This window comes from Lates calcarifer, linkage group LG13 (assembly GCF_001640805.2).
Source record: "Lates calcarifer isolate ASB-BC8 linkage group LG13, TLL_Latcal_v3, whole genome shotgun sequence".
Lineage (NCBI taxonomy): Eukaryota > Metazoa > Chordata > Actinopteri > Centropomidae > Lates > Lates calcarifer.
Window position 1 is genome coordinate 23,151,799 of NC_066845.1, and position 24,891 is coordinate 23,176,689.

At 40.1% G+C, this 24,891-nt stretch overlaps 1 protein-coding gene across 2 annotated transcripts in view; it reads left to right on the top strand.

Annotated features, from left to right (window-relative positions):
• LOC108878401 (tight junction protein ZO-2) overlaps positions 1–24,891 on the top strand; it is a 74,442-nt gene that overhangs the window by 26,078 nt on the left and 23,473 nt on the right. For both annotated transcript variants that reach the window (XM_018669058.2, XM_018669059.2), the window contains exons 2-10: positions 4,585–4,638; positions 9,743–9,867; positions 10,881–10,983; positions 13,299–13,821; positions 14,474–14,577; positions 15,440–15,593; positions 21,396–21,501; positions 21,895–22,013; positions 22,974–23,037. In XM_018669058.2, coding sequence (XP_018524574.1) covers positions 4,585–4,638; positions 9,743–9,867; positions 10,881–10,983; positions 13,299–13,821; positions 14,474–14,577; positions 15,440–15,593; positions 21,396–21,501; positions 21,895–22,013; positions 22,974–23,037 — 1,352 coding nt within the window. The remainder of the gene's footprint in view (positions 1–4,584; positions 4,639–9,742; positions 9,868–10,880; positions 10,984–13,298; positions 13,822–14,473; positions 14,578–15,439; positions 15,594–21,395; positions 21,502–21,894; positions 22,014–22,973; positions 23,038–24,891) is intronic.

The window sequence follows — 24,891 nt, forward strand, 5'->3', positions numbered from 1 at the left end:
CCTGGGGCTAGGCTAATCCGCCACTGCACAGGCTTATCCAGACTGGAGGTAGGACACCGCGGCAGGAAGGTTAAGCACTTGCGCCAGTGGGAAGCCTACTTTGGTTGTGATGCCGTGTAAACTGCCCAAACTGAGCCAGGCCATGCTGAGGCAGGATTTTGCTAGTCAGGGCTGTGGGTTTGACAGGGCAGGGGGACCATGGCTGCTCTGCTCACAGAAGCTCTGAGGAAGCTCCTCTGTTAGCCATGAGTTTGGCGTGGCTGCCAACTGGCTGCTGCACCGGCTACCCCAGCTGGCATCGGTGCAGGCAGGCTGAGATGTGCAAGACTGGGGCCTCAGATGGCTGCAGGGAAGGGGGAGACAGTGGTGACAGTGGGGGGGCCACGATCCAGCTGAGGAGGTTGGACACTGAACAACTGAAAGGCAGTCTGGTGGTCGTCTACGCACCTGCTGGGAACTCCTGTCTGCTCAAATTGGTGGGACACGCATGAATAGATGGATGAATGGATAGATAACAGAGAAAAGAGTGTGCTGATATGTTGTGTTGTATTCTCAGGATGTTTGATGCTTTTATATTTTAGTCTTAAATTGAGTTGAATGTATGCATTTGAATTTATTACATGTAGAAGACATGAAGGTCTCCAACATGGCGGATTTGTAGATTTTTGTAGACAGTTCTTCAGCTGGATCATGCAGTTTCAGATCGTGTTGTTGTCTTTCACGTTTTTCCTCAGATGGAATTGATTCTAAACACGTGCAAACTGGGAATTATAGGATGTTTTTAAAAAAAATCTCTTTGTTTTGGAGAGGAATCAGTCATGTACTGGGATTTTTTTGCACTAGGCAGCATTATGCTAACTCCTAATAATATTTCCTAGTGATTCCCTTGTTAAAAGAAGTCACATGTAACAATTCGACGTTTACTAGCTGTCTGTGTTGAAGATGAAATTTTGAATCATTCAAAACATTATACACAATATCTTTTTTATGCATTTTTGTGATGCTTACAGCTATTAATGCTTGTGCAGAACTTATGGCTAAAGCACTGCAGCAAGGAATGGTTTTCTTGGCTCAGTTTAGACTGGATCACTATGTGTGTCCTTAAGGTTATTTATAAGGCAATGTTGCAAACATCAGTAACCTTATTTTTAGGGTCATTTGTGTGTGTGTGTGTGTGTGTGTGTGTGCTTTATATATGTATGACAGAGAGACTGTGAAGCACAGGGGATTCTGACATAGAGTGATGTTCAGTGATGCTTACATGAGTAAGTGGCACTTAACTGTGTGGTTTGACAGTAGAGAGGGAGAGCTGTGTGTTAGTGTGTGTTTGTGTTGGAGGAAATACATGAATTTATGAATGTCCATGGCATACATGCACAACTGCTTGATATATGTTGCATCTCGTATTGCCCATTCTCAATGTAGTGATACATAGATTTTCTATAATACATTATCTCATGATAATGACTGTCAAACTCAGGGCTCCCATTGTACAATATGTTGGGTGTTGTGTTGTACTGTGTGTGGAATATTGTGCCTGTGGAGGCTCTCCTCCCACAAAGACAGACAACATCAGTCATTTCAGCAAGTGCCCCAGAACAATATGTATATGTCCAAGAGATAACACCCTCTAGTGGCCTTAATAATTATGACAGGAGAAAAAGAGGAAGTCAGGTGATGTTGTCACATAAAATAAAATGAGAGTTACACATGTAACTATGGTTCTGCTTCATTCCTCCTGACCTCCAGAGGCAGTTATTAATACTGATTGATATCCATATCATATCCATCAAGACGTCCCTTCAGAATCTTCACGTTGAGATTCCATTCATAGAACTGTAGTTACATGCGTAACTCCTTTAAGTAACCGGGTCACCAAAGTGTGGGACCCCACGGTCTCATTCTCTATTCTAATATGTCTAGCAGAAATTGCAGCCAAATATACTTTCAGGATGGAAACAGAGAGCTTCGTTTCCAGCAGTGACTGCAAAAAACACAGTATTATTGCTAGTGGGGCACTCTTCAAGAACCTCATTGTGAGCTCTACGCCATTCTGAAAAAAGCTTCCACCTGTTGGCACAAAGAGCCCAAGTGAAGGGTGCTCTTTAGTCCATAATTGTTTTGATGACCTCTTGGTCACACGCCACTAGAAGGCATGTAGGTCATGCCCCTCAGAGGCCATACCCACAGCTGCAGACATTGTGGGCTCAGATGGCAGATATGGCCCCCCAGCTGTGAGAGCAGATCAAGCCTCCTGGGCAGACAACATGGGGCCTCGTCTGTGGTTACTCTGCTGTACTCTGTGCAGTGTTGCTGCAATTAGTGGAGATGGTGGGAAGGCATAAGTGAAGCGATCTGGCCATGGGTACGCCATGGCATCCTGTCTCAATGGACTCATTGTCTCTGTCAGGGAAAACCAATGTGGGTAGTGGGTTGAAGACTCCAAGGCAAACCTCCACCTTTGCCATACCATATTTGTGCCATATCCCCTTACCACCTCTGGGTGGAGCGTCCACTCCCCTGAGGGAGGTTTCTGGTGGGAGAGAAAGTTGGCCACCACATTCTATGGCGCTGGCAGGTACATGGCCCTGAGGCTGGCAAAGCAAGGGAAAACCCACATAAGGAGTTTCCATGTCACCTGTAGTGACCGAGTCGATCTGGTGCCTCCTTGATGATTGACTGACAGCAGACTTGTTGTTGGACCATACAAGAACATGTCTGCCTTTCAAATATGGCAGAAGCTCTTAAGGCTAGCAAACTGCTGCTGGGTCCGATTTACCCGGATGCCACGCTCCAAGCTATGGATGGAAGCATCCATGCCAATGGATTGCAAAGACTGAGACGGCTAATATTAGGTGGGAAAGAGAGTTTCCAAAATGTCCCATGCGTGCTGCCATATCATAACATTTAACCAGGAAGTCATCTGTAATGTGACACTGTGGCCTCGTACAGCTAGCATCCGGTCTCAACACCTCATTGAGTGACACAATGAGGGAAGCGATTAGATGGCTCCACGGCTGGCATCTGGCCCAGTCCGTAACTCGTGGCATTCTGCATGGAAGCCAAGGCTCTGCCATCAGATGTGTGGTGAAAGAAAGATCTGGGGTCTGCCCAGCATTTGTGGAGCTCCTCAGTGTTAGGCAGGGAGGCAGAGAAAAAGCTGCCTGCAGAGGGACCTGCCTAAATAACGCACTAACTGGTGAGGTTGTTGCTGGAGTCTCATCCAGACCCAAGAGCGCCAGAGTCATGTGGACCACAGGCTTAACTGAAGCTAGGGAAACCTCTGAGCCAGCCCTCTGCAGTGGTGGATGACCGTCTTTCCCTGCCTCCACCAACATTTGATTCAAACTAGTTCATGCTCTTATCTGGAGGTTTTGACAAAGCATTCAAAGAGACCAGAAAATTAATAAGTGGAGCTAGAGGAGGCAGAATGTAGGGAGACAAATAACTACAAAAGGAACAAAACAGCTTCTTATTTCCTCCCCTAGTTTTCACTTCTGTCCTCTTCTAATGTTTCTTATTCACGATTCTTAATAGAAGCAGCTGAAGGTGACCAGAGCTGCCTGCCTTAATCAGGGTCATCAGGGCACAGCACACACATCACTTCTTTGGTGTATGTGAGTGAGAGAGAGAGCAGTGAAGTGGAAAGGGATGGGGGCAGATGTCTGCCGGAATAGTTGTCCAATTAAAATTACACACCAGCCTGGCAGTGAACATGCAGGCTGCTGTGCTGCTGTTATTGACATGATACTGACTGTTCTTTCACAGCGGTCAGTTCCCACACCCACACACACCCTTTTCCTCTGCTCTGTTAGTGTGTGTGTATGTTTATCTGGGTTAGTCTCCTTTCCACTAGTCTCTTTCAGCTCCCAGTGATCTATGTGCTCACATATTTGTCTAATGTGTATTTCTGTGCATATGTGTGTGTAGAGGCTCCTTTTTTTAACAGGTTAGTGGTAATGCAGTGCTTTGTCTCCATTGGTGCACTTAATCATTTAACAGTTACACAGAATAATTTGTTTCCCTATAGACAATGTTAAGTTGATGGCTGACAAATTATTCAACACTGTGTACCAGGGGTGGATGATATGGATAAAATCCTCCATCAGCATATATATGATATTTTACATTACAATATCAATAAATATCTTGATAAAGAGAAGTTTCTGGAAAACAACCAGATTGAAATGTTTGTTAATCCAGCCACCAAAATACCTGACAAATCATATATATGGATGCAGAAATCATAGAAACATCCAGTCTTGCCATTTAACACCTCTGATAAATGATTTTCAACATTTCCCACAGTGGTTTAACATGTCCAGAGTTATTAAAAGGATAGCTACCATTCTATAAGGTATATCCACTCTTATTTATAGATTTAGTCTCGCTGTGTGAATCATCGTAAGTCCAGTATAGGGCTATAATAAAAGATTTATTAGTGTGTAGATTATTCAATGATTCTTTGACTTTTTTCAGACTTATTTACTTTATTCACAGAGGCCTTATACTAACAAATGAACTATGTAGCTGGTGTTTAAATTCACTGTTTGCTAACATTTTCATGTCTGTGTTCCCCTGCAGAGCTCCGGGATGGAAGAGATGGTCTGGGAGCAGTACACAGTCACTCTTCAGCGGGTGAGTTCATTCAGTAACTGTGCTGTTAAAACAAGAGACATCCATCTATCTGTTGATAGAAGTTTCTGGGGGCCAGATTATGTATTTATTAAGCCACAACATCTGACAGCTTAAACTGATAATCAGAAATTCCGATCTTGAACATCATGTAGTATTATAAGTAGTGTAAGTCCCCCACCCCCCCACCCCCACCTTTTTTCTAAGATAAATACAATTATACCTAATTTAGTCAATGTAGTTATCAGTATGTCAGTCAGTCAACTGTATATGAATCTTTGATTCCCAATACTGGAGGAGAGAGACCATAGAGCAGTAAGGGGATAAACTTCCTGTTGCTTGAGCATGAACTATATACATGAAATATACCTACTTGTAGCAGGAGAACATAAGAGTGACTGATACACAGCATACACTTTAATTTCATTCCCTGATGTTTTAATAACACTATGCCATCCTTAGTGCTTAGAAGTATGTATGAATATAAACAACTGGAATACAGTGTTGACAATACTTAACCATAACAATTAATCTTGAAGCAAGACTATGTAACTTTTGCTGAGTAGCAGAAGTTTCTGTTGCCACAAGTGGTTACAGAACACTGGTGCAATGTATTATCTATTCAGCTGACACGTGAGTGCTGAATAGATATTGATATTTTTGTGGGTCACAAATCTTATCTGCTCTACAACGATCTTTGTATCACACTGACAAAGCTTTTGGGCAACTCTAACTTTTTAAAGATATAACTATGAGTATTAAACTCTACTAGTCAACACTGGACGTAGAGAGCTTCTGATTTTGTTTCCGTGTGTCCTGCAGGCCTGCTTCAGAGTATGCATTGCTTCAGTAAACTAGGTGTGACAGACTAGTTTTGATGATGAGAGGTGCAACTGAATCCAGGAGACTAGACAAAGATGTGTTTAATTGACTTGTGCAATTTTCAAAAAGGCCCATTGCTACAGTGAAAGAAGTCAGGATCAGTGGTAACTGCTTACTGAGAGCAGTTTAAGTTGAGGGACCAATGTGTTGAGTGGTAAATATATTTGAATGTATGTTAAGAGGTTAGAATTGCCTCAGTTTTGATAAGAAAGTGATCAGAGAAGAAATGATGGTAGGTACATTCAGACTAGACACATCTATCGCACAGGTTAGATTCAAGTTGAGTGTGACTCCTGCAAAGAGTAGGTTTATGTACAGACTGGATGAACTCAAAAGTATCAATAAATGCCAGAAAGGCTTTACAGGGTCACAGGCCTTATTCATTATTAATTTTGAAGTCACTAATAATTAGTCTCATCAGTGTATGTAAGAAGATCTAAGCTAAATTCTCCAAATTCTTCAAAAAAATTGAGATTAGGGGCCAGGTGGTCCAGGTGGAGTGGCCGTAGTCTGTTCTCCTGGAGTGGGCAATTCAAAGCTGATGGAGACAGTTTTGATACTACAGCTTCAAAAGAGTTAAAGGTAATATCAAGATTAGAGGTCTAACTGAGAACTGAGAACTGACTTATAGATTAATTCTATGCCCCCACCTTCTATAGTTGCCCAAGCAACATCCATCCATCCATCCATTTTCTTCCACTTATCCGAAGTTGGGTCGCAGTGGCAGCAGGCTAAGCTGGCTCCTCTCGATGCGAAGAAGCAGTGACTCTACTCCAAGTCTCTCCCAGATGTCTGAGCTCCTCACCCTATCCCTAAGGCTAAACTCCACCACCCTACAGAGGAAACTCATTTCGGCTGCTTGTATCCGCAATCTTGTCCTTTTGGTCACTACCCAGAGTTTGTAACCGTAGGTGAGGTGTGTTAATAGAGAGCTTTGCCTTCTGACTTAGCTCCCTCTTCACCCAACAGTCCGGTACAAGGTCTGCATTACTGCTGATGCTGTGCCAATCTGGCTGTCAATCTCTCGCCCCTCTATACCCTCACTTGTGAACAAAACCCAGAGGTACTTGAACTCCTTCACTTGGGGCAGGATCCAACTCACCACCAGATGGTGATCAGTTGACAGCTCTGCCCCTCTCTTCACCCGAGTGTCCATGACATGCAGCCGATACGGTCACAAAATCGATCACTGATCTTAGGCCTAAGGTGTCCTCTTCATGAAAACCCTTATGCTTGAACATGGTGTTTGTTATGGCCAGCCCGTGGCTAGCACAGAAGTCCAGTAACAATGCACCAGGCCTGGCCACCAGACACTCACCTGGGAGCTCCCCTTCCAGATCTGGCTCCAGAAGGAGGCCCCAGTTTCCCCAATCGGGGTGAGGTACCACTTTGCCTACCAGGAGATTTTGCCCCCAAAAACATAGCTCCCAGGATCACTGGGACACACAAACCCCTCCACCACGTTAAGGTGGCGATTCTCGAAAGAAGATCCCGAGCAACATATATATTAGTATAGTCAGATGGCTAAGCTTCATTTAATGCTAGTAAAATGTTAGTATACATCATGTTTCATATAGACCAATCATATCCAGATTAAACTGAAGTCATTTATCACTAAGGCCTTAATAGATAATCTGATATTTCTGAAACCAAAATTTCAGGTTTGTTTGTTGAGGCTATAGTTGTTAGTATTAGGTCAATCTGTAATGCTACTGGTAGATGAAGTATTAATAGAGATAAGACATTGTGTACTTGTAGTGGAGAATTTAGGTAGCCTGTGTACTTGATGGTGTGGGGGCATAGTTGTGATTCTGCTTTCAGGAATTGTACCAGATGCTTTGTGGGATATATTTCTGCCACCATTGGTGGTACTAGTGATTAGTTCTTGGTTATTTATCATGTTTAGGAAGCCTGTGAGTAATTCAGTGGGGGAGGGGGACATTCCCATGTTGTAATCTGCCTGATAGTCTGCACTCTCAGGATTTTCCTGGATGGACTTCTTTTCTAAACCGAAACTTCTGAAAGACCTAGCAGGCTCTTTAATCACCTGTGACTCTAGGTCCATAATAGCAGTGCACTCACATAGCACCCTACCAAAACTGGCAGAGGCAATAAAGGTTGATGGGATAGAAATAGATGCTGCAGATTATGTTGAGAGAAACAATAGCTCAATGTTTTTAAGAGCAGTGGAAGAAAAAGAAATTTATGACATTGTCAATGGCTTTAAGAATAAAACCAGTACAGACTGGAATGATATTGACATGGAAACAGTAAAGAATGTTATTGATGGTTTTGTAAAACCACTGATGTATATTTTCAAAATGGGTTTTTTTCTGCACAAGATGAGAGTAGCAAAAGTTGTTCCCAAATACAAAACAGGAGATTGATTGATTGGCATTGATTGACTTGGTAGATGAAATAACAGAATGTATTGATACTAAGCAGTTTAATCCAGGGCGGTAATGGCACTGTTTAAAGCCAGAAATATAGTTTAGACTTCTGCCTACTCCTTTTCAAACATGTGAGGAGAAGGAAATGTAAATGTGGATTGTAAATCTTGTGAATGTTGAACATGTTTGAAATAAACTAAACTCAGTTTCAGCAACAAATCTCTAAAAACCCTTCTCATAGTCTAACTAGCATTACACCAAGAACAAACAGGCCTTTCTTTTTAAATTGATATTCCTTTGTCAGTTTCCTCTTAGGCTGTTTATTTACCATTAACCCATCTGTAGTGTTAACATGCACTGGAATTTTCGTAGAAACGCCAGATTTTTCTCAGCACACACACAGAGGAGATATTCCTTGAATATGGAATAAAAATGAATTAGATTGCAATTGCTAACCCTACCTTTTAAGTTAGCATTAGCTGCAGGCACCAAGAGGCTAAGTTGAATTGAAGCTTGGCTAAGCTAATGGGGCAGCAAACAAGCTACCATCTAACACAAGAAATTTCAGGATACGTGTAAGAACTCAAAGTAATATCAGCCTAGTACACAGTTTAGAGAAATTAGGAGTAAGAGAGAACAGGAGGAGCAGAGAGCAGTTGTTGTTCTCATGGAAAATCACAATGTGCTTAAAAGGAGGCAGCAAAGTTTGAGTAACTTTTTGTTACCAATGCTTCTGCTAAATAAAACTACTGTAACTCTATTATTTGTAGCAGTCTTCTTAACATCAGGATATGGAAGCCAGAAGTTACCTAACCTAAAGCCATCTCCAAGTCTGTTCAGAAACTTGGAAATGTTGCCTTGCATCTTTGCATTCTGTCGTACCAAGCATTATTTTTGTCTTGCCATATTTGATCACATCTAAATTAAATATTCTACAGTATGTCCTCCAGTGATAAATTAAATAAATGACCCTTATCTCTGTTAGGCCAGATTTTTACTTTGCAAAAGAGCATCCTTCTAAAAATAGACTTGCCCTGACCCCAGCTAACTAAGCCTTAGGCTTCCTCTCCTCACTGATCTCTGTAGTCAATAGACTATATTGGAAAAGCAAAAAAGAGCACCAAAGCAAGCATCACCACTCACATTCATTTGCAACCCTATCTCTTAGAAATTATCTTTATCCACAACTTATGTGACACTGCAAATAACATTTTGAAAGAAATTACTTTATATTTTTAGTGAATTTTTTATACATTTATGTTTGTGTATCTGCCAAGTTGTAAAACATTGCTGCTAAAGAAATCTGCTAAATGTTAACTGACAGTGTATTTCATTAGTTTTCCCACCATAACTGATTGTGGCATCTAAGCAATTTTTTTGTGGTTATATATAGGCAGCTCAAAGCACTTGGTAACCTAAGGCTCAATGTCCATACAGTGCTTTCCTTTGACAAGTTCTGGTACAGTAGTGTATTTCTACTACAGCATATCTCCACTGCTGTTGTATGACAGACTAGCATCACCCCTTCGCTTTTCATACAATTTGTCCGTCACATCGGAGGCGTTACATTTTCGAGTTGTCTACCCGTCCCATTTTTGTGAACACAATATCTCAGTAAGGCTGTTAGGGTCACTTAGACTCGAGGATGAACTAATTGGATTTTGGTGGTCAAAGGTCAAGGTCACTGTGACCTCACAAAACATGTTTTTGGCCATAACGCAAGAATCCACATGTTCATTAACTGCAACTGGGCTGGGTAGTGAAGGCATACAACTGCAAGATGGTGATGCTAGTTTTGTATGTACTGTATTATTAACTGGCTTCTTTTTCTGTAGGACTCTAAGATGGGTTTTGGTATTGCTGTGTCAGGTGGGCGTGACAACCCCAATGTGGAAAATGGTGAGACGTCAATCATTGTGTCAGATGTGCTTCAAGGAGGACCAGCAGATGGATTACTCTTGTGAGTCTGTGACCATAATCCTCACTGGACTATGCCTCAGTGGATTGATTTGCTGTACATTTAAGTGTTGAATCCACAACCTCTCCTGTAAAGTGACTACACATTACCCTGTACTTCTACTGCTACACTGATTAAAATCTGCATGTCTCTGTAATATACAGTTTAGTAAGCTGACACAAATCTGCCAGGTGCTTGCTAAGAAGGCCTCAATATAAGTGTACCCCAAACAGCTTGTCCTGCATGAGCTAAGTGTTTTATAGTACAACAATTGTGCAGAAGTACCAAAGCACAATACTCAGTCCATTACCCCCTAGATCAGGGGTGTCAAACTCAAATACACAGTGGGCCGAATTTCAAAAATTGCTACAAGTGAAGGGCTGGACAGGTTCAACGTTTATTGAAAACTTATTGAAACAACCTTTTTGCACATATTGAACCTGGCCTATAGATTATTGCCTATAAAAAAACATGAATTATGAAATAAATTAAATAAAAACAATAAATAAATAAAAATAAAAGAAATAAAACCAGTTTCATTAATTTCTTACAGCACTATCTGCAGTTTTTCCAGAGTAATTTCAAGTGAAAACATTTTCTACAGGCAAACAACAGCCAAAAGTAATTTACTTCAAAGAAAAACCAATGTCCTGTACCATAAGCCATACCATACCATAAGACTGCTGATGAAAGAGTGGGGCGCACTTTCCCGGCCCATGATTGACGTGCCGACGCATGGGCAGTGCATTGTGGGATTTGTAGTATTATGGTGGTGCGTGTGATATACTGGCGGTCCAGCTCTTATAGTAAATAGATTTTGTCATGGGGGCCAAAGATAATTCATTCACAGGCCTTGAGTTTGACACATTAGCAGCCAGTCTAGGTCAAAGAATGTTTTTCTACAGTTGACAAACTATCTAAGGAAAGACTGTGTTATTTGTCAAACATTTTACCGTTGACTATGATTTTTACATTTCTCATTTCTATATTATTTTTATGTATCTTTTATTATCCAGTGAGAATGATCGCGTCATTCAGGTCAACTCCATCCCAATGGACAACGTGCCTCATTCCTTTGCTGTGCAGTCACTCCGTAAATGTGGCAAAGTGGCCAAAATAGTGAGTATGGACTATACACAGAAGACACAGGGTGTGCTTTTGCAGAGTTAAGGCATGTTTGTAGATACTCAGATTGATGAACAGATAAAACCTCATTTCATTTTGTTATTGCAAATTTTTAACAATATCTCAACACTTAGGAACAAGCTGGCACATTTTTTTGTATTTCATTTGCAGTTTTTCAATTAAATCACTGTGTTAATAATCCTGTTAAACTGTTAAATATACAGTCATGACGTTGCTAAGATTGGTGACATGACAGCTCACAATTGCTTGTTATAAAAAAGTTTTTCTGGTGTTTTACTGTGTGTGTGTGTGTGTGTGAGAGAGAGTGTGTGAACAAGTCTCCTGCACAGTAATGTTTTCAGCCTGGCTGCCTCTAATGCTGCTCTAGTTCCAATGAAGCAGTGGTTGTGTCCCGTGTGTATACTGGACTAATCTCACTGCTGCACACAGTTAAATATAAAAGCCTGAAATATCGAGGGAATCTGATTTACTGCTTTGAATTAGTGCATTCATGACATCCAGCTTTATCTTTGCGCTCAGTCCTATCTGAAAGAGTCAGAAATAGAAGTGATTTAGTTTATTTTTTTGAAATATCTTTCTTCAGTTGCTTTTTAGTCTTACCAAACAAACAGTTAAGTCAACAGATAAAGTCTGCCTGTGTACCTTTGTCCTTCTATAAAAAGATGTGTTTTAGAGGAAAGGAACAAGCAAGGTTCACTTGTTTGTTCCAGAGCTTCCAACCATGTGTCGTGGCCTTCACACATGGAATTTGTTCAGCTTTCAGAATTAGTATGGAGTATGAAACTGGTCATATAATAACAGGTTTAATAACTCCTGTGCTCAGCATCAGATGAATGGTACAGTAGGGGTAAAATATTGATTTAAAGATAGATGTGTATCCTACTTTTTGTTTGGGTGCAGGTTATTGATACTCATTTATATACAAGTTATTGATACTTTGGTGCATTGATGTTCAGGTTATTGATACTGTGGTATCAATATGCAGGTAAATGACACACTGGTGTATTAATATGCAGGCTATTGTTACTGTGGTGTATGTATTGAAATGCCAGTTATTGATACTGTGGTGAAGGGCTGAATGATGCAAGAAAGGTATGTTGAGATTATTTTTGACAGATATTGTAATATGAGTCAAGGAATCTTTGAGTTTAATTTTCACTGAAAAGAAAAAAAAAAGAAAAAAAAAACTCCTTACACCTTAAATCTGAAGAATATGATTTGTAGCCAGGGGCATCTCTGTAACAGAGTGACACACAGTAAACACAGTGCTCCATATGCTCATAATGATATCCTGTTGTTCATTTTACCTTTATCTGAAAATCGAAAACTTGTAAATGAAAACTTGAAATTTTGGTTGAGGGTGCTAAAGCTCCCAACCGCAACAGATTAAAAACCCTAGGAGTGAATAGTGAACTTAATTTTAAGGACCATATTAATGGCAACATCATCATCATCATATAAGTATGTTTGCTGTTTTATTATGTTTTTATGTAAGGCACTTTAAATTCTTTTCGTATGAGATGGAGCCATAGAAATGAATTAAAAATATTGAGATTTATAGTGGTGTATCAATATCCAGGTTGATTGATACTCTAGTGTATTGATATTGGTATTAGTCATACTCTGGTGTATTAACTAATTTATATGGACTCATTTCATTTCAGTTCAGCGTGAGAGACTTTGCTGCTGTCATTTACAGTTGAGACAGGTTGACAACTTGTTGCATTAAGTGCAAGAAAAACTTTCCAACAAGTGTTATATATCTCAAAAAACATGGATAGACATCTGAGAGTCAGGTCAAAATACCAGCATTTTTAGAACGCATGCAATCTAGTGACAGTTAGTGCAGATAGTAGCAGTTTTACCACTGATGGCAGGGAAGCTAGCTCTGACCAGGGCACAAGCAGCTCCCCTGCTAGTTAGTTTCTTAATAACTGTTCAATTGTCAACTGTTCAGATCAACAGCAAGGGAAAAAAAAATCTTCAAAAATAAACAAAACACATGCTACATTTCTACATTTGTAGGTATGGAAGAAACATGTTTCTAAGTCAAGTTTCCTGTAGTTTATGTGAAGAAGAAGAATATGTGAAAGTAAACTTAATATTGAGTTCCAGGTTCACTGTGTCTTGTATGACTTATTATTATTATTATTATTGTAACAACATGCACTCTTTTAGAGTGTGTTTAAGATTAACACATTTGGAAAATGGTGGGTGTTATTAATGATGGGGAAACCACTGATGTAATCATTTTATTTAAAGAGTTTTTTTTTTTCTTTCTCTGTCAGACGGTGAAGAGACCTCGTAAGGTAGCAGTTCAGTCCCTGAAGCAGCCCCCCTCCCCAAGCGGAGACAGCCGGGAATACACCCCCCCCACCCACTACTATGACGCTGACAACGACAATGGCTGGTACCGTGATGAAGGTCGGGACCACACCTCTGACAGCAAAGGATACCTGGACCCTGAGTACAGGGGAGGGCGGGACTACAACCAGAGAGGAAGGAGCCGTGGGAGGAGCCAGGAGAGAATCTCACCCAGCCCAGACAGATCCAGGAGGGAGGGTAGCCGGGACCGAGCCCTGGACACCAGCACTGACCGTCAGAGGTACCACAGCAGAGGACGAAGCCCAGGGGACAGTTACCGTATGGAGGACAAGTATGAGCGAGGAGAAGGAGGAGGAGGAAAAGGAGGGAGGTATAGGAGCAGGGACCAGCTTAATGAAATCCCTCCCTCCCCAGAACCCTCCAGAGAGCTGGAGCCACTGGAAAAACCTGTCAACGTCATGCTGGTGAAGAACAGACCCAACGAAGGTAAAACACATCAGCTACCAACTGTGACTGCCTGTCTAACAGAAAAGATTTTTTACCATAGCACAGCATGACTGGGAATACATTCTCCTTTCTCTTGATGCCTACAGAAACACAACAATCTTAGTTATGCTTGGCAACTGAGACCATGTAGGTGGTGACGTCATGCCTGGTTTAAGAGTGCAGATTAACCCACAAAGTTTAAGCAAAGGGGTGTTAGAGACAAAAGGGGTCTATGTGACCTCCTACGTGTCTCTAGTGTGAAAATGGCGTCAACACAACCTGTGTTATGCTACCACGCTATCTAAGCACAAAAGGACTTGTGTATATGTGTGGATGTGTATATGTGTGGATGTATATAGGTGTGGATTAGTGAGAGAGGAAAGAAAGAGGCATGGGCTGGTGGGGGCTGTGTTCGATCTCGTTGTTAGTTGTCGGGTCTTCATGGAGCTGGCTTGTTCCAGTACATCTAATAATGCATTGGAGTGCCTGATTATTTGCGAACAGTTTACATCTCATCCATACAGTATGTCCTGAAACAAATGGTCTGGGGTGGTGTGCAGACAGTTAGGAATGAATCACTCCTATTTTATCAAATTATCGGTTCCGATGGGGCCTCGGAATAACTGTGGCGTCTTTTTGTGTGTTTTTGTAGAGTATGGTCTACGTCTGGGGAGTCAGATCTTTATCAAACAGATGACCAGCACAGGCCTGGCTGCCAAGGATGGGAACCTGCAGGAGGGAGACATCATTCTCAAGGTGCGCACACATTTGCTCACAGTGCTGCTCACAGTACATTCACATTGATTACAGATAAGTTATAGGGCACGGTGGTTCTCAATCTAGATTCCTGGGACCTTCCAGGAACTCCCAAGATACCTATGCTGGATCAGTAGACAGTTAGAGGAATGCCAGGGAAAACTTATTTTTGTTATGGTTATGTCAAGTAATGCTTTTTCTTTCTCTTCTTTTTTTTTCTTGTAAAATACTACATGCTGTCACACCTTTGGGGCATCTAAAACTCTTTCAGATGAAACAACCTGACAGTTCATGTCCACACTTAGGCCATAACCTGTGCTGATGCTCACAATCCAGAGAGACTGGGAACCACTGATGTAGCATGTAGTACACACAGTTATTCAAATAACATAGTGTTTAGTAATTATAAACAGGTGATTGGTTGGAACATGTCAAGTATCTATTAATAAATGCAAGTGTTTCCACAGATGTCAGGTGTTGTGAAATACCGAAAGTAAATATTTCATTTGCAAGATAACATTTTTATCTACATTTTTAAATTTGAATTTAGAACAAATACAAAGACAAATACAGCCTCACAGAGATTAAGTTTTTCCTGGCCAAGACAACAACATACATATAAAGCATCACATAAAACAGATTACAGATTACTAGCACTTTATATACTGTATGTCACAGAAAGAATTAAATCACGTAAAACTTATACCAGATTATTTAAGAATAGGATATATACAGTTCCACAGCCTCTAAAATGAAGTTAACAGAAACAAAGTTCACATTCCAGTTCTTTAGTCAGAGCTCAACCAGTTCTGACTGTCTGTACTGTCTGTGTGTGTGTGTGTGTGTGCGTGCACATGTGCAGATTAATGGGACAGTGACAGAGAACCTCTCTCTGCATGATGCTGGGAAGCTGATAGAGAAATCCAGAGGGAAGCTGCAGCTGGTGGTCCAGAGAGACCGCCGCCAGATCCTTGTCCGCATCCCCCCCCTTGCAGACTCTGACTCTGATAATGATGGTGAGTTACTGAATGCATGGTGTAACCAACAGAGTTAATGTTAGACTGCAGGGAGGTTTATAATGGTTACCATGCTGCCAAGGTAGGACTACTGTGTACAGTGTCTCCCACAGGTCTGGACTATACCTGAAATATACAATGAACAGTCTATAGGTGACATTTCATATAGAATGTGTATTTTATTTAAAAATCTTTTCAGTTATTCTCTGCATATTTTTCCCATACAGCACTCCATCCAATACAAAATACAAATACAAAATTTCCATCTGATTCAATAAATGACCTCATATTACAGTAGCTTAAAATATACCTGGACTGCTGCATGTTGATCTTACCAAGCAACATAACTTACTAAAGCCTGTCTTTGGGAAACACTGTATGTTGTGGTGAAGATTTCTTACAGATTTGTGGCATTTTTTGTTACTGCATCAAACTCTGATGTAGGGCCAGGGCAGGATGTAGTCTCAGTGTCAAGGGTGTTGATTTAAGGCTGAGATTAGAGTTAGGATTTGTCAGTTTTAGGAGTTGACATGCTGTGTTAAATTGTATCAGGTACTTGTATGGTATAAACATGTATAATCTGCTCTGTTTTTGGTCCTCTGTTAACATTTGAAAGTGGACCAAAGACATCGAGCAAATCAGATCTACTCCAAACTGTAGAGATTGAAGTGTGCCACCAGAACATTTTTATATATATTTTACAGTTTATATAGTGACTCATTAAATTAACATTTGAATTATGCTGTTAAAATAGTAATTAGTAAAATCACCATCAAATATGTCATAATTTAGCAGGACAGAGAGACAGCATTCAACAGAGCATACTATGAAATAAATAAGATAATTAGCTTTCATGTCCACACACAGCATGTGCACTAAGGGTTTTCCATTCAAGAGTTAAATAGCATTAGGGAATGTTTCTCTCTTGACCCTCCTCACAGAGGGCATTTCTTCACAGAGAGGAACTGCAAACTTTAGAAATTGAAGTGAGAGATGGAGGGAGTGGCCAGTATCCATCAAAGGCCATTCATTTATTCAGTAATAAATGAATGCATGAAGGCAAAATAATGAGATAGAAATGGTTATTAGCATAATCAGAATTTTATTATTTTTAATTACATCATTGAAACACAAATTTAACTACTGTAGAAATGTTTCGTGATATATTAAATGAATTTTAATTAAACAATGAAAGTGGAAACGATCATTCCTTTTGACACAGCCTCCATACAAAACACAGTATAATGAGTGGAAGGATTAATGTTTAGTGTGTTCAAGTGTCCACTGGCATTATTTCAACTGTTTCCTAGAGACAACCATGTTTACATGTACAAATAATGTAGAAAAGTTAAAAATGTCTGGCATTCAAGCAGTTAAAAATACCATCTGAAACCAAGTGATCTTGAGTTTCTGCTTGCAGCTGCTCAGCTACTATGTAACACTCAAAACGAGAGAGGTTACCACCAGGTCAGGATTTAATCAGGACCTAACTGTGGGCTGAAGCGTTTTAGGAAAATCCTCCAGCCCCTTATGTTGAAATTTAACAAGAAACTAAAGTCATATTGATTTGAAAATGCTTATCTTGACAAGCAGAAGCGGTCCTGGTAATCGCTCAAAAGTGCAATCTTTGTCTGTGTTTTCTCTTCCAGATAATATGTCCTACTTTTAGATGAAGGACCACCCAAGACACAGCATGTGTAACAGTCTGTTTCCTTTCTCTAAGCTGTAAAACGGCTGTGACACAACCTGACTAAGTTGTAAAGCTCTCACACCTTTTGCACTTCTCTTTATACTGCTCTAAGTCTTTTAACTTTTTAATACATGATTCACTGAATAAAAAAAACATATTCTAATCCATATGTACTTCCAGTTGTGTGATTCATTAAGTGTAGAAGTTGAATAATGCCATTGGAAGAAATCTGTTTGCTGCCTCCAGATGAGTGTGCTTTATTTTTTAATCTTGTCAGATGTCTGAATAGTGAATCACAGTGTTGCAGACAAAGGATGATGATTTATTTTTGTGAATACAGAATGTTGCATGACAAAGCGTGACTCATAATGTGGGTAAGATGTTTGCTGACTTTTCAGTGTAATAACATATTAATGATTTGTCCTAACAGTGTAGAACTCGCCGTTGTCTGTCCAGGTGGAATGTCTGAACTCCCATCCCTTGCTGCATTTCCATTTCACTAAGACATTCTCAAATCATGCTCACACATCTCACTGCTACATCAGGGTCACTCAAATTAACTGATGGCTGAAATCTGGAGTTGGGATGTACGGACACTGCTGCGGCCTCACCTAACGTATATAAAACAGTAGTTGGGGTAGTTGGTCTCCTTTTCAAACACAGTGTTTTTAAAAAAGGTATTATTTGGATCCAGCCATAGTGTTGGGGAAATTGGACTAATGTTCTGAGACACAATACATATCAAGTAACTGCTAACTCAAAAAAAGAAAAAAAAAAGACCTCTACACAGAGCAAAGTCGTAAAGTCAGTGAACTGACTTTCATTTCATTTTACATCATGATCCATTTTTAGCTGACATTAGCCACCATGTGCTACTGATCATACATTACCAAGTAAGGCTGAAGCAGCAAAACCCCTGAATGTGTTGAATTATACAACTTTCATTTGAAAGAGAGTGAATATGTTGTCTCCTCATTCAGCTGTGTCATAGACTGGCAGGTCTGCAGCAAATGTTTTCTTATGTTCTGAGTCAGATGAAGCACTAAAGCCTTTCTTAAAATGCTAACGCACCGTCACTTTTTATTTCATGATCTTAAAAATTAAATTAAAAAAAAACAAAAGAAGAAAATGGTCGTGGCATTTGCAAAACTGCAGACCCCCATCTGCTTGTAAAATACTCAGACCCTAATTAACTAATTACAGCTTAATTAATTTCTTATGATCAACATACTGTATTTTAGTACTGGGCAAAAAAGAATCACATCAGGAAAAAAAATTCATTTGTTCTGATAGTGGTTTGAGGAAAAGGGTTAGGCGGTGTCCAAAAACACAGTGATCGATTATTTCGGGACCAGGAATATTCAATCTGTCCCACAGTTGTGAAGATATCCCACTGATTAGAATGATATACCAACCCATCTTGCTATCCCTCTACAGTCAGACAGTTTTTGTCTTTGTGATGACTCTATTCACATTAACACAGCACACACAACACACAAAGCACCAAATTCAGTGCTGTGACATGAGGTATATCAGGTTTGACACAATATCCTAAAATGTCTCTTTTTCTTGTGTTTTGTCTCTGTCATCCTCCATCTTTCATTGTGTCTCTTTCTCACTTCCCTCTGTTCTGATGTCTCATTCTCACTTTCCAAACTCCATCACCTCTGGTTACAGCCCTGCATGCAGAATGTCTCTCTAACTCTAATCAAACTAATCAGCACATACTAGATGGTATTTGGTTAAACAGGGCTGTGCCAGACCCCTCAGCTAACCAGCTTCCTCTGCCTCTCTGGCCTTTAATTGCTGTTAAATTAAAGGTACAGATGATCTGCTTAAAGCCATGAAGGGATGCAACAATCCTGTTAAACATGACTGAGTTGTTGGCTGTTAACACAGTTTGTCGTTGTGTGGTGTTTTCAGAAGGACATCTATCACCATTTTTATATTTGCTGTCTTTCATGTGGTTTCCTCACTTGTCCTCTCACACCCCGTCTTCAAATGTTTCTGGTTTGTTGGTGTACGGGCTTCTGTCAAAGCTTCCATTTTCAGCCTCCCTCTCTTCAGAGCCACACTCTAATGGATAAAAGCAGCCAAATCAAAGACTCTGTCACTCATGTTCATCAATATCACAGGGACTGACTAAAATCCAGTCTCTGTGGAGAGCAGTCTAGACTGCATTTACACATTTTGACCTGCTTGTGTCTGGATTATACAGCAGTATAGATACTCCCTGCCCTCATACTGGCATTACAGAAGTTGCCTCATGGGACTTTGAAAAGTATTTCTTGAACATTTATAAACAAGAATTCACTCTTTTTAGTCTAACTGTATCTCTTTAAAGTTATAACCCTTAAGATATACTGTACATTATATCACTATATCAAGCCTCTCAACCTATGGCCAGTACTTTCAGCAATACAGCTGTATGGAAGTTTAAGTCAGTACTTTTAATGTATTTACATCCATCTGTCCTTTCACTGCTTATCTGGATCTGGGGTCATAATGGCAGCAAGCCATGCCCAGTCAGCTCAGACATCCCTCTGCTTAGCCTCCATCCTCCAGCTATTCCTGCTGGTCACAGTGTATTCCAAGGCCAGATTGGACATAATCCCTCTAGTGTGGTCTGGGTCTGCACAAGACAGGCGTCCAGGAGGCGTTCTAATCACTTGCTCAGACTGCCCCAAGTGGTCCCTTTTCACACAAAGGCACTCCAAGCTCCTTTCACATGTGTGAGCTAATCACCCTGTCCCTTAAGACATCAGCATGCTTCAAACAAAGTGCTTATCAGCTTGTTGAATAGCATCTGAAACCATAAAGCAGCCAAGGTTTGACCTCTTAAAGGTTTGACCTCTCTGTTCTGGTCTGGAATAAAATCTTAACGCAACAAATTCTGTCATGAGAGCAGCACTATGAATGTTTCCCAGGAGAAACTGTGTGAAAGCATATGCTGTTATCCTGATGTAAAATCCATTACATTTTGACCTTCTCTATGTTGACAGGCCATTTCCTGCTTCTAAGTGTACTTTGTACAGACTCATGACCATTTGTGGTCAGCATATTTGTATTCTATAATTACCTCTCTAAAGAATAGTTTTTATTATTTCCTTCTTGTGCAGGATTTGGGTTGCATACTCATGCAGAGATTCACTGGAAACAATGCATACACCGACTGAATTGTCATTTGAGTTTTATATTACTATGTTAAATTAGATCAGCAGCTTTTACTTTAAGGCCTCAATGTGCTTTAAACTTAATATGACAAGTTGTCTGATGATGTTTCAAGTTATTGTCCTGAATGTCTATGTCTTACTGTGCAGGCTGACTCCCTGCTGACTATCTATACTCATGAATTTCACAGCACACCAAAACTTTTTTATTTTTGATGGATCATTCAAGCTGTGTTAATACAAAGTGTCACATTTATAAACACACATTTGGGTGCAGGGGGTGTCTCATGAGCTGCAACTGTGACTCACAATTGTGATGGCTACTACACTAAAATCAGTGCACAGTATGCCACTGTTGTCCTAGTGGTCTTTATTCCAAACAGAACTATGAGGCCTGTATTATTGAAATACACATGCTATTACCACCCATTATACAGCATACCTGTCTCCAAACCTACCAAGACTGAAATCTTAAGAATTGCAGTGTATCGGAACCATTGCTAACCATCACATAAACACAATATGGAAGTGCATTTTCAAAGTGTACTGATGGCTGCCTGGAATAATGTGGAGACATTTACACAAATCTGAACAATCATGCTATTTTCTGATTATCTCTGGGCTATGAATTCAGTGTGTTTGAGTAATAGCTGCTTTTATTTTGAGTTTTGAGCTGTGGTGCTGGAGATTTGTCCTATTCTGACAAATACCTCTAATAGCGTCCTCACTCTGTCCTATGCAGTAATTAGCTGGTGTCAGGACATCCTGAGGCAACCATTCTCTACTGATGGTGGTGGTGGTGGTTGTGGTGGTGGGGGTGGTGGTGGTCATGGTGGCATGCAGTCTGGCCAAGGGCATGGGTGGGTGGTGGGAGGGGGTTATCTTGAAAGAAGCCTTTGTGTCTAACTGAGATGTCTGTCTGTCTGTCTGTCTGTCTGCCAGACATATCAGAGATGGAGTCATACCATTCCTATTCTCCTCCAGAAGAGAGAAGGTCTCGCCAATCTGACCTGTCTTCCCACTCCTCTAATGAAAGAGATAACCCCAGGTAGGATGGATGGTAGCTTGGATGAAGTCTCAAAACCTAACACAACCAACTTTCAGTTTGCTCATGTAGACTTGTGAATTTTGATGTCCTCTCAAAGCAACCCTGACTACTAGAAATTTTCATCATATACTAATATATTGTTTTTACAGTCATGTTGTGGTGGTATTTGTGACTGATCAAATACATAAATTAACAACCATTTCTCATTATGTTAATAGACAATGTAATCTGGTTGCAGTTACATTTCCTTCAAAATATATTTGCTGATGCAAATTAGTTTGTAGCATTGAGTTGTGATGGTTAAGGGTAGGATAAGGGGCTTGGAATGCATTATGTCAATGAGTGTCCTCACAATTAATAAGACCAACATGCTCGTGTGTGTGTGTGAAACAGGCAAGAACCCATGAGGACAACCAAGATGTCAGCCATGGCCTCCCCATTCAGAGTACCTGAAGATCCCCATGCCTCAGTTGATCTGGACAAAGACACACCATTCATAGAGGAGCCTCCAGGTTATCAACTCAGTCTCAGTCTAGCACAGCAGGGTTACATTCCTTACACAGACACATACCAGACACAGCATCATATATTACCATTGATCTATGTAAGACAGTTCCTTGTTTTTTGATAATCTTTTGGTAGGGGTGTAAATAATAAGTTTAATCACAATACAATATTATATTGATTCAAGGGACAACAATTCGATGTTTGCTGCTCAATTACAACCCCAATTCCAAAATGTAAGTAAAAACAGAATGCAACGATTTGCAAATCTCATCAACCCATATTTTATTCCCAATAGAACATAAACAACATATCAGATGTTGAAACTGAGACATTTTGCCATTTCATGGAAAATATTAGCTCATTTTGAATTTGATGGAGGCAACACATCTCCATGTGTTTGCCACTGTATTTATGCCCCACACTTTAATGAAGGGCGCTTCATTCAGCTGAGTTTTACTACAAACAGAGTCACACTCCGTGGTGGAGAGGAAGTAGGGAGAGTCTGGTTTGAGAAGGGCCCACTCTTTGAATAAAACAGAGCAGTCAAATATACCATATGTACAATTTGAAAGCTCCTTTAGTTGATTTTTTCCCCCAACTGGGGACAGCAGAAACAAGATGTAAACACAGCACCTTACTTATTATCATCCTATGATAATATGGCAAACATCTATTTATACTTGCAGCAGTCACAAAGTCAGTAAACTCTGTATAGTTAAGTTGAACTGCAGAGTTGGCAATCATTCTCTATAGGTGCATTACTACAAACTAAACCAGAAAATCTGAGTCAAAATGAGTTCATTCTTCAGCCTTTGTAGTCTCCATCAAACAGCTAGTGCACAAATCTTTGGTAATTTCCAAAGCTTTGTTATACATTTACTTTCACTGCCCTTAGTTGTTGTTATTGTTGCAACTCTAAGCATATATAACATTAACAACACTCTTCCTGATTTTCTGATTTACAGTTGCTGCAACAGCCACGCCCAAGATTCTTCTTCGACCGAGTCCAGAAGATGAAAAAATATATGGGTTAGTTTTCTCTTCACAGTTTTCAACACTTTAAACTTTCCCCATTTATACTTAATCCCATGAGAATCAGTGATTGATGTCTTTCACATTCCTCAGCACATCCACGATTAAATGATGTCAGTCAAATTGCAGCAACTTGCCTGCCTGTATCTGGCTTTATATATGCAGGATCTCAGTGGTCCTTCAAAATTCACTTTACTAACAATGTATGGTATGCTTCAAATGACAAGCTAATACGGTAGCTCTAGCTGGATGCTGCATTTGTTTGATACCACGTATGTGTCTGGGCACTAAATGCATTTGAAACTGATGATTGATAGAATGATGACTGATTTAGAACTGCAGCTGGCTGCAATCATTGTTGTATGTCATAAAAAATGATTGATGCATTTCAGTGCATCTGTTTCTATTTTTGTTGTCTCAAATTGGTCCCTCGTTTAGTGGGTAGTTAATTGTAGGTGGTTTCCTCATAAGTGGGAAATTTAGTCTCACCTCTTTAATCACAGTAGTGTGTTGAGATTTCCCTCATTATTTATGGAGTCTGGTGAATCCTTAGTTGCACTCTCAAACACAGGTGACTTAGTGAACTGCATCAGTGATATGTGTTCAACTGCTTTAGATAATGACGCTCCTCTAAAACGCTTATTTAAATCAAATTCACTGACTGTATCACCTTGGATTACTAAAGGAGTTAAAGGCATAAAAATGGAGTGTAAGAAGAAAACAAAAACAAAGCTTTCAGTATACTATAAACACATGAATTTCTTATCACAATCTTAAAACAGTGAAGTTAAGGATGCAAGAGCTCATCACCTCCAATCAGCGCAATCCTAGATTTTTGTTTGTTTGTTTGCCGTTGACCGATCAGTCAACCCTAGTTCTCCTGGTGTTCCTATTTCCTCAAATGCAGACTGTGAAAGGTTTTTAAACTTTTTCATTGATAAAATTGAGTACATTAGATTCAAAATTTAACCCCCCACTTCTGTGTCTGATTTAGCTTGTCCTTATCTGGATACTCTCTGTGTTTTTAAGGAAATCACTGTCAAAGAATTAACTTAAACACCATCATCAAGCCCACTAGACATAATACCTACCACATTTTTCTTACAGGATTTTGACAGAAAAGTAAGTCAAGAGTTTGATAAACAGCACAGACATCAGAGATCAGCTGATCACAGTCACCTGTTTGAGTCCAACTGCACTCACAGGTTGCCATAGCAATATCAAGGTCTGAGCCTCGAGTCTGATTTTGCTCTGCACACCTCTTGAACTCCTCATATTATTTCAAAAACCGTAACACCTATCGATAAAATCGATTTTACTGAACACAAACGTGTGATTTGTGTAGATAAAGTGAAAAATGACCACAGTATGGCAGTTTAAAAACTGGCCTGGTTTGGGTGTTGTCTGAAGAGAACTGATATGGAGATCAATAAAGCGGTTGAGGGCTCTTCTTGGTGATCAGAGGCTGCTACCTCAAAAACCATAAATACTGTGGCTTTGGGAGTCACACTGTGTGACAGAGCACAAAATGATCTACAATTTGAGGTATAAATTGTGTGTGAGTGTAAGTTATAGGCAGGAGAAGAGTTGAAGCACAAAAATTTCAGAAAAAGTTGACAGGTTGAAGGCTTGAGTGGGTGCTGTCACGCACCCATTACAAACTCAGAAACTGCCAGAAATGAGCGTGAAATATAAACTGCTGACATTCAAAAACTGTACAAGATATCAAGTTGAATGGAAGCTTAAGAGCTGAATTTATAGGGACTTGTTGAAAGCTTAAATGAAGTTTGTAAGTAGTACTGTAAGTACTGTAAGTGGTAGTAGTAAGTAGTACTAGTTAAGGTTTAAAGA